The sequence below is a fragment of the Diplotaxodon limnothrissa genome, linkage group LG12 (assembly GCF_057381915.1).
Source record: "Diplotaxodon limnothrissa isolate DT_005_m linkage group LG12, D_limnothrissa_male_GT1.1, whole genome shotgun sequence".
NCBI lineage: Eukaryota > Metazoa > Chordata > Actinopteri > Cichliformes > Cichlidae > Diplotaxodon > Diplotaxodon limnothrissa.
In genome coordinates, this window is record NC_140607.1 from 29,884,056 (window position 1) to 29,901,298 (window position 17,243).

The 17,243-nt window shown below is 39.7% G+C and overlaps 1 protein-coding gene across 1 annotated transcript in view; it reads left to right on the forward strand.

Moving 5' to 3' along the window:
* The first annotated feature begins 3,535 nt into the window (after positions 1-3,535).
* The window catches only part of tmem8b (transmembrane protein 8B), a 36,688-nt gene continuing 22,980 nt past the window's right edge, over positions 3,536-17,243 (forward strand). The window contains exons 1-5 of the mRNA XM_085368631.1: positions 3,536-3,737; positions 8,200-8,389; positions 9,125-9,332; positions 12,582-12,715; positions 13,311-13,579. Of these exons, the coding sequence (XP_085224757.1) occupies positions 3,653-3,737; positions 8,200-8,389; positions 9,125-9,332; positions 12,582-12,715; positions 13,311-13,579 (886 nt within the window). The 5' untranslated portion in view covers positions 3,536-3,652. The remainder of the gene's footprint in view (positions 3,738-8,199; positions 8,390-9,124; positions 9,333-12,581; positions 12,716-13,310; positions 13,580-17,243) is intronic.

The following is a 17,243-nucleotide window of genomic DNA, read 5'->3' on the forward strand; positions in this document are numbered from 1 at the left end:
GTTAGACAGGTGTGACAGCCTTCAAGTCATTTCAGATTAGTCATATTTAGTGAGCTCAGCTTCCTAAGATTTAGTTGGTTTTGCAGCAGATTTCAAGCAGATGGAGCAGCATATTTGAAAACACTTTTTTCTCTCTCTCAAATTCAGTAGAGGCTTTGGGGATGGATAAAAGAACTAAGTCTTGGGAGGGAAGACAGTAACTTCCTACACATTTTTGACTGATGTAGGTCAGTAAGTAAGATGGGAGCAGACCAAGAATAGTTAAATAACAGGATGCCAGCAGATGAGTCTACAGGACAACAAAGCACTAATCCAGCTGAAGCACAGATACAAACAATTCAAAGAAATTGATTCAAACAATCAAAAGCATACGCTGTAGAAGAACTCTACTGAAAGTAGATCCGGCAAAGGAGAAATGCAATGCAACAAAAGTGACTATCCTTGCAATCGCCGACACAAACGTTAAAAAGAAAATACTGAAATGAAGGTGAGTACTCATGTGTAAGTCGACTCTTGGACATATCCTTTGTCTATCTCCATGTCTGCACCATGGTTCCTCATGGGAAGAACCACCTGATGGAATTTTAAAAATCTGATTCAGTGACCAACTAAAAATCAGTTGAAACACAGTTGTGACAGTAATCAGGAAGATAAGAGTGGGGCATAATAACTCTAATCAGAGGTGCAGTAGCTGTCATCCTAGAATGATTCCACAGATAATGCACCACTTACAATCTAGCACTGAAGCACAGATGGTCAAGTGCTTCAGCCTTGGCACAGGGGTTTTCAATGGAAATCTGTCTCCATTGAAAAGCTTAGTACAAAGGACACAAGACTGCAATATAAAACTTTGCTATAGAGCATAAAGAGTAGCTTGAATATTGGCAGCAAATTCTTTAGTCACATGAGACCTAGAGAGCTTTGTTTGGCTCAGATCGATTCCGGCATGTTTGGCCTGATGTTGGCCTGGAACAATGACTGAAATCATTGTCCTGACAGTGAAGCAAAGTTTGATGTTATTGGTGAGTGCAAAAGGTGTTGGAGAGGTGACATTTGTAGATTGCACCATGAATTCTCGTGAACTAGATAATTCCCTGTCTCCAGAAGCCTGCCAGAAGAAGAATAGTGTAACATGACAACAATTCAAAGCGCACAGCAAAAGAGTTTCACACAAGTGTTCTTAAAAAATAAAAACTATGAAATGCTCAAGCATGTGCCTGGCCTGGATCAGAATACCTCTGTAGTAGAAAGTAGAGAAATGTAGAATAACAATTCTCTCTGGAAAAGACAGACTCAACTATTTCTCTCCAGGAGCTTCTATAATGTTTGTGTCTTTCACAATAAAAAGGATTGAGAGTGTTATTAAAAAATAAATAAGTATTAGCTTTAAATTTCCACAATGAAAGGTGTAGTGACTTTTGTTGGATTGAATTCATCCTGTGAGGTCTGTTAATGCAGTTACTGCAAGGTGATCCAGTTTTGACTCACTTCACATGTAAGTGATACATAAGTGGTACAGGTGTGCACTCGCTTTTGTTGAAGCTGTTTATTTACAGCCTTAGTGATCTTTCCTACTGACTTGAACTACTTTTAATTACAGTAGCAATTAAACTTATGAAACGTTTTGCCTCTGAGGATGTGAGCTTCTCCTAGGATTCAAAGGAATAAGAGGTAGTTGGGATAATTTCCAAGACAGAGGCAGATTTTTCATGACCTGGCCACTGGCAGCACTGATTTAGATAACCATAAGCATATACTTTCCTGTGTCTCTTTTGTGTGAGTGCTGTGCATCTTGTCTGTGCCCGTGTGCTAAATCGAGTCTGTGTATAGAGCGCCTTCACAAACAAAATGCATTGAAAGAGCTAAAGAAGAAAAGGCCGGCTTTAAAAGAGGCAGTTTCAGTCAGTCGCAGTGAAACAGAACAGTACCTTAGTTGAATATTGTGGTACCTCATAGAGAGGCCGGCCATACACAGTGGGTTGCCATGCGTGGGTCGTGGTATCTAGGGAGTCTGGCAATCTTTCGAACTTTGAGGAAGGCTTCAGAGTAAACTATGGCTGCAGCAGACACTGCACTGAATCATAGCAACAAACCAAAGATTTAAATTTTTTTATTTATTTATTATTTGCTGCATTGTTCCATCGCCACATGAAAGTAATTATAAGAAACCACATTTGCATAGCATATCTTACACCTCTGCACTCAGTTTTTACTTAGATTGTAGTTTGAATACAATCTTCAACTAAAGAATATGTAACTATTTAGCTCTCTGCTCCTCCACAATCACTATTACTTCAGGTTCCAGTGTTGAATTTGTTTGTTTCTCGCCCACCTTGTTCTGTAACATAGTCAAACCTTTGACTTTTATTTGGTCAAGGATAAGAAGAAAGTGGATTTCTCTGTTTTAGATCAGTGAAATGTCAAACTATGCCAGCTACCTGATGTAAAAAAGCAAATATTTGTTTTGTGTACTAGTCATAAATGAATTTAGACAAAATTCAGCTACTCTGTACTCTATAGTTTGCTGCTTAAATTAAACCCTAGGCAATTTAACTGGCACCCATCCTGTGTGTTGGATTTATTAAAGTCTTTGTGAGTTAGTGTTAGATGAGTAGAGTTACATCTTGTTGGGCACATCAGTAACATTCTTTTGACATTCTTACCCTCCACACATTTTCTTTTAGCTCAGCTCTAGTGCTTTAGTTTAATGTTTCATTGATGACAGATCAATTATACTCAATCCCAATAAATCAGCTGGGACACTTATGATTCATGTCACCCCATGGCCTAGAAATAAAAATCTGAGTCATTCTTAATGGCAGTGTCCTGGTGGTAGCATGATGATTGTCTGACAAACACGTCACCCGATGACCACGTGATCCTTAAAATGAAAAATTCAAACTCCTCAAGTATATTTTGTGTATTCATTCACTTTTAAATATTTTTCACTGGATAAATGTAATGACTCATTGTCCACTTGTGCTTTGTTAACTGTGGTTTGACTGCTTTTATATTTGAGGCCCAAATTGAGCCCACTATGAATCATTAAAAATAAATCCTTTTAGCCTTTCATTTTATTTATGCTCACGTAATATGTTATATTTTAAGGAGTATGTATATTGCTAGTTTTTTAAAACTAGACTGACACGTGGAGTTGCTGCACTTTTACTTTTTTTTTAGTCTAACAGAAACCCAAATTAGTTGCTTTGAATTTATTAATCGCTGGAAATCGTATTTTATTAGTTTTGAGGCTTGTGCACGACCACATAAGATGAAGTCTTCCATTCCTCCAAAGTACCAACTTTGTGTCCTGGGTCCTGGCAGAAGAGGCTGCAGGCTCGAGGGGCAGCTGCAGCCTCACACCTCACTCGTGCCCGTGTCGGGTGGCCAGGACGGCGAAGTGTGAATCCTTGTGGTGCAATCTACGTCTGCACTATCGCCGGACTGACAGGGCCGGAGGTCCAATGAAATAAGTCGACATATTGAGGTTGTCAAATCAAAGCCAAAGAGGAGGCGCTGTCCCGTCGTCGTCTGAATGACGTCATGCACAAACAGCTGGTCGTTGGCAAATATCTGAAAAAATGTAGACCAGCAGAGCGTCTGAGAACTGCACTCGGGCTGGAGCCCCTCACAAAATATTCTGCTTTTAACGATGTGGCAACTGGAGCGCCTGGGCTCAGGATGTAGCCCCCCGAGGCTCCTCTTGCTTGTTTACACCTATCTCTGCGCTGTTGGAGGTGAGTTTCCATTCAGTGAGTGTTTGATTCGCGGAGCTGTTCCTTTTGTCGGGGTGCTGAAATCCTCCCAGCAGCGGCGGCAGCATCTCATCCTGTCTCTGGCTTCAATTCAGTCTCCGAAACATCCACAGCTGCTGCTTTCAGTCTCGGCCACTGACAAAACGGTTTTCCTGAACACGGACCTGCTTCGGTTACGTTACGTATGGGGAAGGATGCTGCTAATTATGGCTCACAATGCACTGAGTGAAGCTCCTATAGGTTGTAGGCTACGATACGGAGGTCTAAATGTGGTCACAAGAAAACCGATCAGTCCGGACGTGTTGACTCTTGTTACCTTTCATTTGTTCTCGTTTTGCGGAGACGTGAAGGCTCAAAGCCAAGTTAGTGCACGCTGGCACGGCTGACTACAAAATGTGACCATAGTAATGGGATAAAGGGAAAGGTTAAGTCAAACCTTCTTGTTTCCCGTCTTAAATTTAACCTGCTTTGATAGGAGATGAGGACTAAACTGGTTTAACTGGATAATGGGACAATTTTGAAGTTGACTTTTGTAAAATCAAGTTGTTTTTAGGTTTTTAAATGTATGAAAAGTGCAGCATGCTCTCATTATTTCTCTCTATCTGTTTCCTTAAAAAAGAAGAACCTAAGCGTATCCTCCTTGATTTGTTTTCTTTTTTAAAATGTCTATCCATGAAAATTTCTTTGCTGCTTCAAGACTGAGGTGTGCAACAAAAATCTCCCTGTGTGATAACAATGAATCCATACCTACAGCACAGACTGTACTGGCTGTGGCCACTAAGGACCATACAGGTCTGTCTGACTTGTTGCTGTTTTGCTTTATCAATTCTAGTAACTCATTCGACATATTTGGCTTTAGACAGAAAGCCCAGTTTACCCACTTTACCCTTCCCCCCTGCTTTCTTGGATATATCTCAGTAAAACAGAGACAACAGAGAATTAGAGCTTATTCTTTACCATAAAATAATTTATGTTAACCCACTTGATTGCCAGGCAGATTGTGCATGTTTAGATGTGTATGAATTGTTAATGTTTAATATCTCTGGTGTCTGCATCTCCCATTGTGGAAGTGGAAGGTCCAGTAATCTTTACGGCTGCGTGTTATCTTCGAGGCGTTTGTTTCTGTAGGTGGATGTGAGGAGGATGGAGGAGAGAATAGTGTTGACTCAAAATTTGACTTTATCGCTGGCCAGTATTAAATTTGGTGTCATTTAGTGGCTCTTGTTCCAGATGGTTGATCTTTAGCAGCTGGTTTTTTTTTTTTTGAGAGATTTTAAAATCTGCTAGAGGAGGAGGAATTTCGAAAAGCAGCAATTACTTTTTGCTGTTCCAAAAAATAAAGTTTAAAGACAGCCCAGCTAAGTATTAATGGATAAATCCCATGTTGAGATGACAAAAAGCAGGATTATGTCTATATTAAGCCTCTAACAGAGTAAAACAGTGGTAGGGAGGTGCTCATTGAAGAGATTATTGAATCCAGAACCACACTATGAGAAAGCCTGTAAGCACTCGGCTGCCTTTATCTTCAAATGAAACGTCTTTATTTGGCTGGCAAACAAACAAGCATATTTAGATATTTTGGCATGTTTACACCTTCAGACTTAAGTGAAGTCTCTGTGCGTGGCTGCTGGAGTGTCACCGAGCCCGGAGCTTTTCACGCGTAGCTTGAAAATAGATATGTCAGTTCATTATTCTAATTTTCTGTATTCATTTTGTCACAACAACCTCAGATCTTGAGAGCTCGATGTGTTTGACACGTAGCCTGTCTTGTCAATTAAGTGTGACGGTAACCACCTCTGTATAGCTTGCACATTAGAGAGCATTGGAAATCACAACTATAAAAATGTAAACGCGAGGCTGTGACAGTTGCCAAAGAAACGCACCCTGTTTCAGGATATTCAGTACTTGCAAGACACTGATGCAATTAACACGTGTAAGCAAAATCAAGCCTTAAATATTAACTTGTGATAAAAATGATGATTAAAAGCTATGCTTAGGAAAAACGATTTTTTAAAATCCTTTGGCTATAAACCCCTCTAAGATTTTAGTTTGTGCCAGTAAAGAGGCAAAATGACAATAAGCAAAGGTTTTTAAAAAGGAAGAGTTTGATTTTCTTAGTTCCCTCTACCATCTCTTGACCCACTGTGACAGCCCTGACCCTCTGTTAGTGATCTAGAGACTGTGTGAAGGTGTATTTTTGATGATGAATGGTGGCTTTCATGTACCTTAGATTATGACACCTGGAAAAAGTGACGATTAGCAATTAATTCTGATTTAAGGATTCCTCTTGAATAGCGTAATCACCATTCACAGTCCTACTTCTAGATGTGCTTCTTTTTTTAAACCTCTTTCTGTAACTACACTTTTTGTGGGCTTAGCTGCAATCTGTAAATGGAAAGAAAAAATCATGTCTGTTTCTTTCTAATCAGCCAAGCAGTGACTGTAGGCTTACTGCAGACTCCAGCACTGTTAGCGCCAAACTCACCCTTTTGAGTTATAGCACTTCAGGCTGTGACCCCAGTCACAGTCTGTTAATGAAAGGGCAAAGAAGAATCTTAATGTAAAGAAGGCTCACATATACCAGAGATAACAGTCCAGCAAAAGGCTGGAATGAGGCTCAAATAAAGACCTGGAGCTTTGTATGGGATTAGGATTTCACTCTTGACAGCAAACCACTTCATTCTTCTCAGTTTCGGCTTCCGTAGTACATCTTTAGTATTCAAGGTTGCCTCCATAGGTGAGTGGATAATGTCGTGGGGGGAGAAAAGAACAGAAAAGAGCTGTTTTGCTCCTTTTACGCAAACATAAGAAAGTATTGCACATTCAAGACAACCTATTTCTTTACACGTCTGCACCTCATTGCCTTTTCACTCGTTTTATTTATCATTTTTTGTTTTGTTTTGTTTTGTTATTTTACTGTCATCATTTTTAGATTCACTGTATTCTGAAAACAGTGGTGTGAAATTATTTATATTTTTGTACAAATTGTAGGTGAGACAAAAAGAAAACCCAAACAATGTCACCACAGGTATTGCAATTTTAATGGCTGACACGCAGAAAGCGAATGCGCCACAAGTGGAAGCATTTTCCTCCAGTGAAACATCAAAGTGCCACCGCATTATTCCCGTAATAATCTGCTGCCTTCTTTTCTACCTACTTGAGTTTATATTTATGATAACGCCTCGCCTAAAAGACGCTTTATGTTCTAGTGTAGCAATTAAGTGACTTGCACACAATTTCCCCCATTTTTTGCCCACCCGCTGGCTGTGCTTGATGCCAGCCCAGCTCATGTAGGTAATGTGGCAGATTACACCTGCTGCTTGTCTGCTGCATTTATATGGAGAGGCTTTGGTGGGTGTAATCCAAGGATTTGACATTATGCAGGACGCGAGTGAGCCTGCATTTATCCGTCTCCCGCAGCTTCTTTTGAAGGAGTTAAAAGTCTTTGATCACATATTTTGATTATTTACCTCTTAAAGAAATAATTTGCTGCCTCTGAGGTGAAACTCTGTAAGTCATTACAGCGAGTCACCTTAAAACTGCTCTCTAGTCACAGCAGTGATAGTACAGGCATATTGGGAAATGTTCATAATTAAATATTTATTCTTTGTAAGCAACAGCTTTAATCATGATTCAATGCTTTCAACGATGTTGATATTGGTCTGTTAGTGAGATGGTTGTTCCAAGCACACAGCTTTCCTAATTGAGATGTGCTGACAGTTATTTCATGGGCTACCATAAATGTCCGTGGAGCTATAGATACACTGAATACATGAACATACAAATAAATCCAGGGTTGTTTCCAGCTTAGCGGTCATACTACACTGTGCAACACATTTAATAAATTATAATAGTACACTCTGCAGTCCTTCTGTAGTATGTAGCATGCAGTATGGATGTCATTTTTAGTTTTAAGTTTCCCAGCTACAACCATGAGTCAAAGCATATGGGATGTTCAGTCAGTTGAGTCAAAGTTTCTCTTCCTCAAACCAACCACTGCACTTCAGAGTAAAGCAAAGCACCCGCCTGTCTTGTCTATCTTTTCATTGCAACTTTGCTTCAAGATTTATAGGACGTTGTTACTTTAAAGTAATAGTGGCAGTAAAACTGTTTTCCACCCTGTGATATAGTGCCCTGCATTGGACACTACATCACTTTGATCACCTGACTTTTCATATAATACCATTATTAGGTCACGTTTTTATTTTCTTGCAACTTCCATTAACCTCAGCTATAGTTTGTATGCATTGAAAAGAAATGTTACCAGATCAAATTGGTAACATTCTAAACTAATCTGGTAACATGCCAAACATGATGCGCACGTCAGTATGTTGAAAGTGACTTTTAGTTGTGACAAAGCAGAGTAATGGCTCGATAAGGCTTAAAGGCTATCCACCATCACAAATATTTTTGGGACACATTCCTCTTATTCTCTTCCCTGCAGATTGCCTTTTTGTGACTGAATACTTCACCCGTACGCCTCGTAAGCTGAGTGCTTTCAACTCCTTCGCCAGTGTGGAACTGTTCCACTTCAATGTGCCTGACGACACCATGATGGCCGTATGGAATCTCATCACCTTCAAGGAGCAAGGGGGCACGTTTGGAGACAGCTGCCCGAACCGCAATGTGACTGTGTAAGACACCGAGTTTGGCTTAACACTGTTCTGTTGTTGTTCTCCAACTGAAGTGTTCTTCTTCTCCAGCTGATTATAAGCATCTTAAATACATTTAGAAAAATAAGGGGTTATAGCCTACACGCAAGGAGAAACTGTGAAGCCGTTAGCTGTATGAAGCTTTATGTATTTTTGTCAGTCTCCTGTGTCTCAGTGATATAGCGTCTGAAATAATGGATGCGCTTGTTCCATTCAGATATGAAGAGCTTATTATTAATGTTCTGTATCTGAAACGGTACCAGCTGTGAGTGTGTGTGTGTGTTTGTCATACAGAAACATGGCCTTGGAATCACTTGCTCTAGCAGAAACCAGAACAAAGACCATTTTGAGTGCTTTGGCAGGTGTTTATATGCCTGTCTGTCTGGATTGTCAGTGTGGTGGTGTCATAACTGTGCGCGATACAGTCAATGCTCTACAGGTGCATAGCTGAGATCAAAAGAAAGGTCAAAGATGGATATGTGCTGAATAAATTAACTCCTTGCTTGAAACATCTTTGTCTGGTGTATAAATATATAATATTTTTGAAGACGTGTGGTCTGAGAACTTGTTGCTGTGATTCTTATTTGTGTATAGGATGCCAGCTGTACTTCTGCTGTTAGCTGTTCCCATGGATAACTTTAATATTTAGCAGATGTTCTTGTTGTTTATGACAGTATTAGGCCTAAGGAGGCTGAACTGTGGCTTTGTGATTAATAGGTACTTCAGGTCCGGGGCTCCTCCAGTAATCAACCCCCTGTTCACCCGCTTCCCTCGGGATACAGTCATCCCAGGGTCCTTTGCTGTGACTCTGACCTGGACTCTTCCAAACCGTACAACAGGAGCATTCAACGTGACCAGCCCTCTCCCTGGAGACTGGTTCCTGGCGGCACATTTACCTAAGGATGAAGGCAAGATCTCAGTCAAGGTGAGCCTGCACATTTATCACAAATAAACACCAGAATTCCTACAGCTTTACTGAAAACAAATACTCGGAATGAATCTCTCTTACTACTGAACCACTAGACCAATATTGCCAGCGTTACATCCACGCTGTGAAAAATAGAAACCCCTCTGCACCCAGCATCAGTTGTTTAGAGCTGTAAATGAAAAGACTGCATCATGTTTGTGTTACACATCATTCACCACTTATGACTGGTAAAATGTAAGTGTTATGTATCATAACTCTAATGATATCTAAATCATTTTCTTCATGCTTGCTTAACTCCCCTTTGTGACGGGAAAAAAAAAAATTAAATAAAAATGATTTAAGTGATCCTTGGCATTAGTATTCCAGTATGTACTGCAGAACCTAAAGAGGCTGAACAGTGTCAGAGAGTTTTTCTTCATCTCATCGTGTTCTCCTATTTGGCTGCATAAACACCTGCTGATTTCCATTTCAGGGAATTTATGTGTCACTGGCATGGTGTTCACTTGTGCTTTGTGGTTTCCACTGACTGGCAAAAGTGCACCTGAAATACACAACAATCAAAAATATAATCAGAACTTGCCAGCAGCATCACATATACAGAAGAATTGGTTTGTTTTGGGGGATTTGGGGATATAAGCCACCATGGCTCAAATGTGACCAGCTTCCAATGACACACTCTGTAGATGGAAATAACAAACCTTTTAAAATTTTGCTTTCTGAAGCAATTTTCTAGCAACTAAGATGTTTTTCCTTTAGAAAATAGACACAATTGGAAGCAATGCAAGCAGAAAAGGGAGATGTGCGACGCATTTATAACTATCTCAGTTTAATACCAATCTTAAGAGTAAGTAAGGATTTAGCAACTGAAAACAGAGTCAAAGAGAATAACTGCATTTGCTGAAATTTCCTTTATTGCAAATAGAATATGCTACTCTTTACAGAGCAAAATTGGAGTTCTGTAATACCCTTTTTATATGTCTCTGTAGAGCGCACTGGATGCCCTTGAGCATTTTTATAAACGAAGGGCTAATATTGTGAAGAGGTACATTTGTAAAACGTTCTTTTAAACTTAAACAGGTAGTTGTGGTACCTATACAAGATAAAAACGTGAGTGCAAATGAAAAAAAATGAAAAGAAAACAAGTCAGCAAAAGTTCCCTAATAAGGTACAAGCCACGGTCTACTTGCTAACAAACCTCTAGGCCAATGCTACACCTTTTCCAAGGAAAGGGGACAGCTTTCTGCTTATCTCTGTGATGCCAGTGGCAAACCGTTGTATTTGACACCTTGGGATGAGAATGTGTTGACAGGTACTATGTCCTGTCAATTCAGTGCAGCAGCAATACAACAATACTTACTGCTGACTTGGTGTGCAGACAACAACCTGGACCTCAATACCACCAAAACAAAAAAACTGGTAGTTGACTTCAGAAGGAGGAAGTCCGAGCTGCAGCCTGTCAGCATCAACGGGGAGTGCGTGGAAAGGGTCTCCAGTTTCAAGTTTCTGGGTGTGCACATAGACACAGACCTCCAATGGAGCTCTAACACCTCTGCGGTCTTAAAGAAGGCCCAACAGCGTCTCCACTTTCTGAGAATCCTCAGAAAAATGGACCTGAAGAAGGAGCTGCTGACCGTCTTCTACCGCTGCTCCATTGAAAGTGTGCTGACATATTGCATCGGTGTGTGGTTCTCCAGCTGCACCACAGCACACAGAAAGGCACTCCAGAGGGTCATCAACACGGCCCAAAAAATCATTGGACATCCTCTTCCCTCCCTGAAGGACCTGTACAGCACTCGCTGTCTCAAGAGGGCACGCAGCATCCTACGGGACTGCACACACCCAGGACACCGGGTGTTTAAGCTGCTGCCGTCTGGCAGGAGGTTCAGGCTGCTGAGGTCCCGAACAAATAGACTCAAGGACAGCTTTTACAACAGGGCAATAGCCCTGATCAATGCAAATAGCTCACCTGACTGGCTGCCTCGCTGGACTTTTTTAGGGGGGAGGTAACAATGTTTAAAACGATAACAATAATATTTATATTTATAACAAGGTGCAATAATAATTAATGTGCAATAATAACAGTGTGCAATACACATACACTTATTCTTCTTTTTTATACTACGTTAATATACTGTGTTGTGTTGTTTGTTACGTTGTGATGTGTCATATCGTGTCGTGTTGTGTTATATGTAGTGCCGACGTAGGACAGTTTTTCCAATTTCATTGTACTACTGTACTATGTATGACTGTGCAATGACAATAAAGAGTTATCTTATCTTATCTTATCTTATCTTATCTTAAATACAATAGCATACAATTGAACAGAGTTGAGAACACAAGCTCTAAAAGGTTTTTGTTTTTTTGCAGCTCTCCATGTATGCCTGATAAACTTTGACATACTGTATATTCCAAAGCGAACCTTAAAATTACATCGTCTCGGTGGGCAGCTGTGACTGAAGGAGCTAAAATAATGCATTTAGACAGGGTTTCATTAGGGAGGTTTAGTGCTTTATGGCTCTAATGGAGTTTTAGAGGCTTTAACATCTTGCCAAGAGTGAAATTCTGTGGAAAATGAATGAATGCCCACATCGCTTTTGGTATGAAGAAGGTCAAATGTAAAGCTATTGAACATCAAAACCGTTTGGGCTCACAGTGTAAAACCATTTGCTCTCAAAAGCCCACGTTGGTTGAGCTTTTATTCAAGCACAAGGTGCATGTGCATGTCCAAGCGACAGGCTGTAATAAATCAAAGGGTCACCCCAGCAGCTTCCAGACTAATGACATGCCACAGTAATTGTGACTCGAGAGCAGGAGGGGTCAATGATCAGTTGACAGAAACGAAGGGCCTAATTTGGCATTCACACCTGTCCTGTTGAATCAGGTGCAAAAGGCTTCTCTTCATTTTACAAACAAATTTTACAGCACATCATGTGTAGAAACTAATGCACGGTCTCTTGGCTCTAAATCAGTCTGTCTACTCGGCTCATCTCACAAAGTAATGCACATCAAGCATTAATGGTTCAGAACAACACAAGTGAAATAGTGGGTGCATGTTACGCTGTGTGGCAGGGAGGGGGAGGACGGAATGATATTAATCCAGGAGGCTGACAGGCTTAATGCACACAGTCCATTAGGAATTTTCAGTCGGTCTGAATGATATCTAATCTCCTCTTTACCAGCTTTTAAAAAAATTGGTGAGTTAACCACAAAAATACAATCTGAACAACTGCTGCTTTATCTTTGTAGGGTCTGTCTGAGGAATGCCAGTATCTGTTCCAGCCTCAGCTCATTGTTCAGAGGCTGATTGGGATTTCAGTACTTTACCCTGGATACTTCATTGACCAGATGATCCCAGTCCATAATAGATCTGCACTTTATAAGTAAGTCACCTACGTGGGCTCCTAGAAACCTGACAGGGGCTTGACTTTGAGAAAAGACACCAGGAGAAAATTGCGTTTTATTTTTATTTTTTGCAGCATAACACTTCCCCAGCCTAATCCTTCATCTGCCTCTTAAGTTATGTTTTTTTAATGTATCTTGCAATTTCATTTTAAAAGGTGCAATTCCTGTGTGTGATTAGTTTGCACACCTTTATCAACTTCACCTACTTTGAGTCTTTTGAGTGGAATAATAAGATTTTGCTTCCAAGGTTAATCTTCATTTTTTTCATGGTCTTCGCGATGGTGCCTAAAGGAAGGAGAGCTGCTATTATGAGTGCTGCATAAATGATGTGAAGGGACTATAATACTATATATATTTTTATTGAAGCCTTATCTTAATTTTCTCATGATAAAATATATAGTATATAGATTTAACATAGAAGCCTTTGCAGAATAGATGTGATACACAACATTCAACAAATCTAAAAGACAATTATTTCAATGAAGCTGACTTACATTATGTTTACTCAGTAGAGGTCTACATTTTATTGTGTGGTATAATGCCTAAAACATGTGTTTATGTGTGCCTGTGCAGAGTGTTCATCCCCAATTATATATCAAAGGTGAAGGTTCAGCTGGTAAACTGCAGCACCAAGAACAAGAGTAGTGACAGTTGTCCCGTGGTGCTGAAGATAAGAGCGCGGGCACCGCCAGTGCATAACTCAAGTGCCCTCGACTGCAGGGAGTGGAACCCTTGTGAATTAGTCACCCTTGTACCTGCCTGGGAGCAATGGTATTATATCCTGGTGGAGAGATATCTAAGTAACTCTGACGTCTACTTCCGCATCGGGGTGCAGGTCACAGGTGAGTGTGATGCTTTTTTGCCATATTTTCTGGCTAATGTTAATTTCAGTTGTTTGTAGCAAATTTGTGTTCTTTATTTATATCAGAATAAACACATTATAAACACATAAATAATCATTTCAATTACAATTACAATCATTTCAATAAGCTTCAGACCTGAAGTTAAAAAGTCATAAAGTCAGAATATGGACTTTGTTGGTTAATATTACATAACTTTCACTGCTATTTGCTTCTGGTCATTCAGATAGATCAGTAAAGCCTGATTTAGACTTCTGCAGGAAATCTGTTGTAACTTACAACATAGCTGGAAACCCCTTTTAATCTTATGAAAAATGTAACTACATGTGTATATTATGGTACAGGTCAATACATCTCACAACAACTAAATGGCTTGGTAGGTTACATCGCAAGGTTAAGAAGCGTTTCCTGTTACGTCATAAGTTACAAGGCAGATTTCCCACAGACGTCTGGGGGAAATCTGCCTTTAGACAGTGACCGTTTATAATGTTGCAACTGAGGTTTGACTGAGATTAGACTTTTCGTTTTAAATCAGGGGTTTTAATAATAACACTGCATTAACCATAAACGAATTACCATATAGACATTTTTTAAATTAATATTCCTTTGCGTAGTCACTCCTTTTTATGGATTTAAAAATAATTGGACAGCTGACTGATAAGGAGTGTCATGGCCAGGTAAAACCCAAATCCGCATTAATTCCCTGTAAATTAAGAAGATACAAGGTCTGTACTTGAATTGGTATTTGCACTTGGTAGATGCTCACAGAGCTCCTTATGTGATCCAAAGACATGTTGAAGTAGTCAGCAACTTCAGTGAGGCGATCGTGGCTCAAGAGTTGGGCGTTCGCCTTGTAATCGGAAGGTTGCCGGTTCGAGCCCCGGCTTGGACAGTCTCGGTCGTTGTGTCCTTGGGCAAGACACTTCACCCGTTGCCTACTGGTGGTGGTCAGAGGGCCCGGTGGCGCCAGTGTCCGGCAGCCTCGCCTCTGTCAGTGCGCCCCAGGGTGGCTGTGGCTACAATGTAGCTTGCCATCACCAGTGTGTGAATGTGTGTGTGAATGGGTGGATGACTGGATATGTAAAGCGCTTTGGGGTCCTTAGGGACTAGAAAAAGCGCTATATAAATACAGACCATTTACCATTCAAAAGATAGTTTATCTCAGTATGGGAACGCTCAAGAATAGAAAAGCCACAATAGACTTAACTCAAAGATATCTTAAAAAGCCAGTCCAGTTCGGGACCAGTATTCTTTATACAAATCAAACTACTAGCGGAGTGATGGCAGGAGAAGAGTATGGAGAAGGAAAGGGAGCGCTTATGATCAAAGCATGCCGCATCATCTGTCAAGTATGGTAGAGCCAATTTGATGGCATAGGCATGCATGGGTACCAGTGGAACTGGGTCAGTGCAGTATTTTGATGATGAGAAGTAGTCGAGCAAATTCTGAAGTGTATAGTGATATAGCTTTTGTTTTGTTTTTTCATGGGATTCAGTCAAATGCTGCAAAACTGAAGTGATCCACAGAGGGATATTGACTCAGAACATACTGCAAACTAACCCAAGAGCTTCTAAAAACAAAGAAATGTAATGTTCTTAAATAGCCGTAACATTCCCCTGATTTCAGCCCAGTTGAACATGCTTTTAAGTAAAGACAACAGATGGCAGAAAGGACTACAAAAGCAGCTCTAATGAAGCATCTGAAGATGGGGATGGTGCTCTGCTGTGAATGGAGACACAGACAGCTGCAGACAGAGTAGTTGTTCCTGTTATACCTTTTTCAGGTCCACTTAAGAGGGAACATGCACAGGTGTAACATAGTTCCTCCTCGGTTTCAGATTCAGTACATTCATCAATGATAAATTATTTCCATCTAAATTTGAATAAAGTCTTTAATGTCTGTCATTATATTAATTTAGATATTAAAAGATCAAAAAATTTATAAAATGGTTATAACAAAACACATATATTCTTTCTTCTTTTAGAGAATTTCATCATTAAGCTGTATTTTTTATCTGGATTTTAAACTTATGAAAGTAAAATATTGCAAACCAATATTAGTTTTATATTTAATAACCTGGTTTATCTATTGTGTTTAATTGGACAAGTGCTGGAAAAGCAATTGCAAAGAATAAAAAAAGTGCGCTGTAAATGACATAAAAAAATATTGAGTTAGATTAAACTAAAAATTGAGATGCTGATTTAAAAACAAAAACAAAAAAACAACCCCCTTACCTTCTGTTTTGCCTAAATTTCATGATTTGACCTTTATAGATATGGAGATTTAAAATTAATAAATAAAAAATGTATTCTGTTTAAATTTACATTTACATTTTAAAGTGAAGACATCTTTGTGCATTAGTGTTATAGATTGATTTAAATTACCCTTTAATGTTTAATGACACGGCATATTCAGCGCCTGTTGTGATTGTGATTTGGAGATCTATAAATGAACTGAAGGTTTTTCACACTGTGAGGTTTTTGAATTAAACTATTTTACCAATTTTGCCAATTAAAGTATTTTACTGCTTTACTAGATGTTTATCTGTTGGATTTCTCTTTTTTCTTATTATCTGCAGATAAATTGCGGTGTTTATCCATGAGCAGTTTGTCTGCAATTTTATTTATTTTTCTTCCTGCTGCTTTAAAAGACCAAGCTTGGGTGGTTTACCTCATAAATTAGGCCAAACAAAAGCTCAGAGTGGATCTCTGCAGCATGCCATATCAAGTATTCAAAGGTATGCAGTCAAAGTATAGAGGATTATGGCTTTCAGATGCACATAAAAGACTAAATCTTGGCTGTTCTACTCTTATCTAAGCACAAATCAGAAAATGTTTTTCAAAGATTGTCCAAAATGCTCATGTATCTGACAGTTTATGTTTGATGGGATAAGGGATGCCAGACACAGTCAGATCATCAAGAGGCTTCTTCAAGAAAAGACTGGAACCCAAACTGAGGTGATTCGTGCAGGATTGCTAAGAGGCAAATGATACCATCCTTAAGTGCTACATGCTGTTTTTGGGTTGTGGAGAACCGAGATACTCTTTATGCTCCCTCAATGGGGATAGCTCACAAATCTGTGGGACGTCCACTTCCATGTAGCGATCCCCTCCCTTTGCTCGGCACTGTACAGTGCACTTTGTTACTATGGCAACACAGACACTAATTATTCACACTCTGTCTCTCCTCCTGTCTGCCAGGCAGATCTTACTTGACCTTTTGTGGATTTAAATTGGAGAACAGCTCAGGTTGAGGGAGGAGACCATCTGGAGTCCTCACCTTTCTTTCTGTTATTGGTTATTGTTGTTATGAGCTGTCTCAGAAATATGTGCCCATAGTTGAATTTGGTCCAATTTACAGGTGTCACGGTCGCTAGTAATACAAAGTGTGATAAAACTAGGTTGCACTTTATTATTTATTGTTGCTGTTTATAAAGCATTTCATCACTGCAGCTTTTCTGTCCTCAGCAGACAACTGAACAGGGTTCATGTGTTATGCTCTAAATCAAAGGGGGGAAAGCCGCCCACACAAATACAGTACAGTACTTATTGTGTATATACATTTAGTCTTGCCTCTCAGCAGCCATTTTTGTTGGATAAGAGCAACTGCCCATCTAAATGAATGAAAAGAGACTTTAATAAGAGAC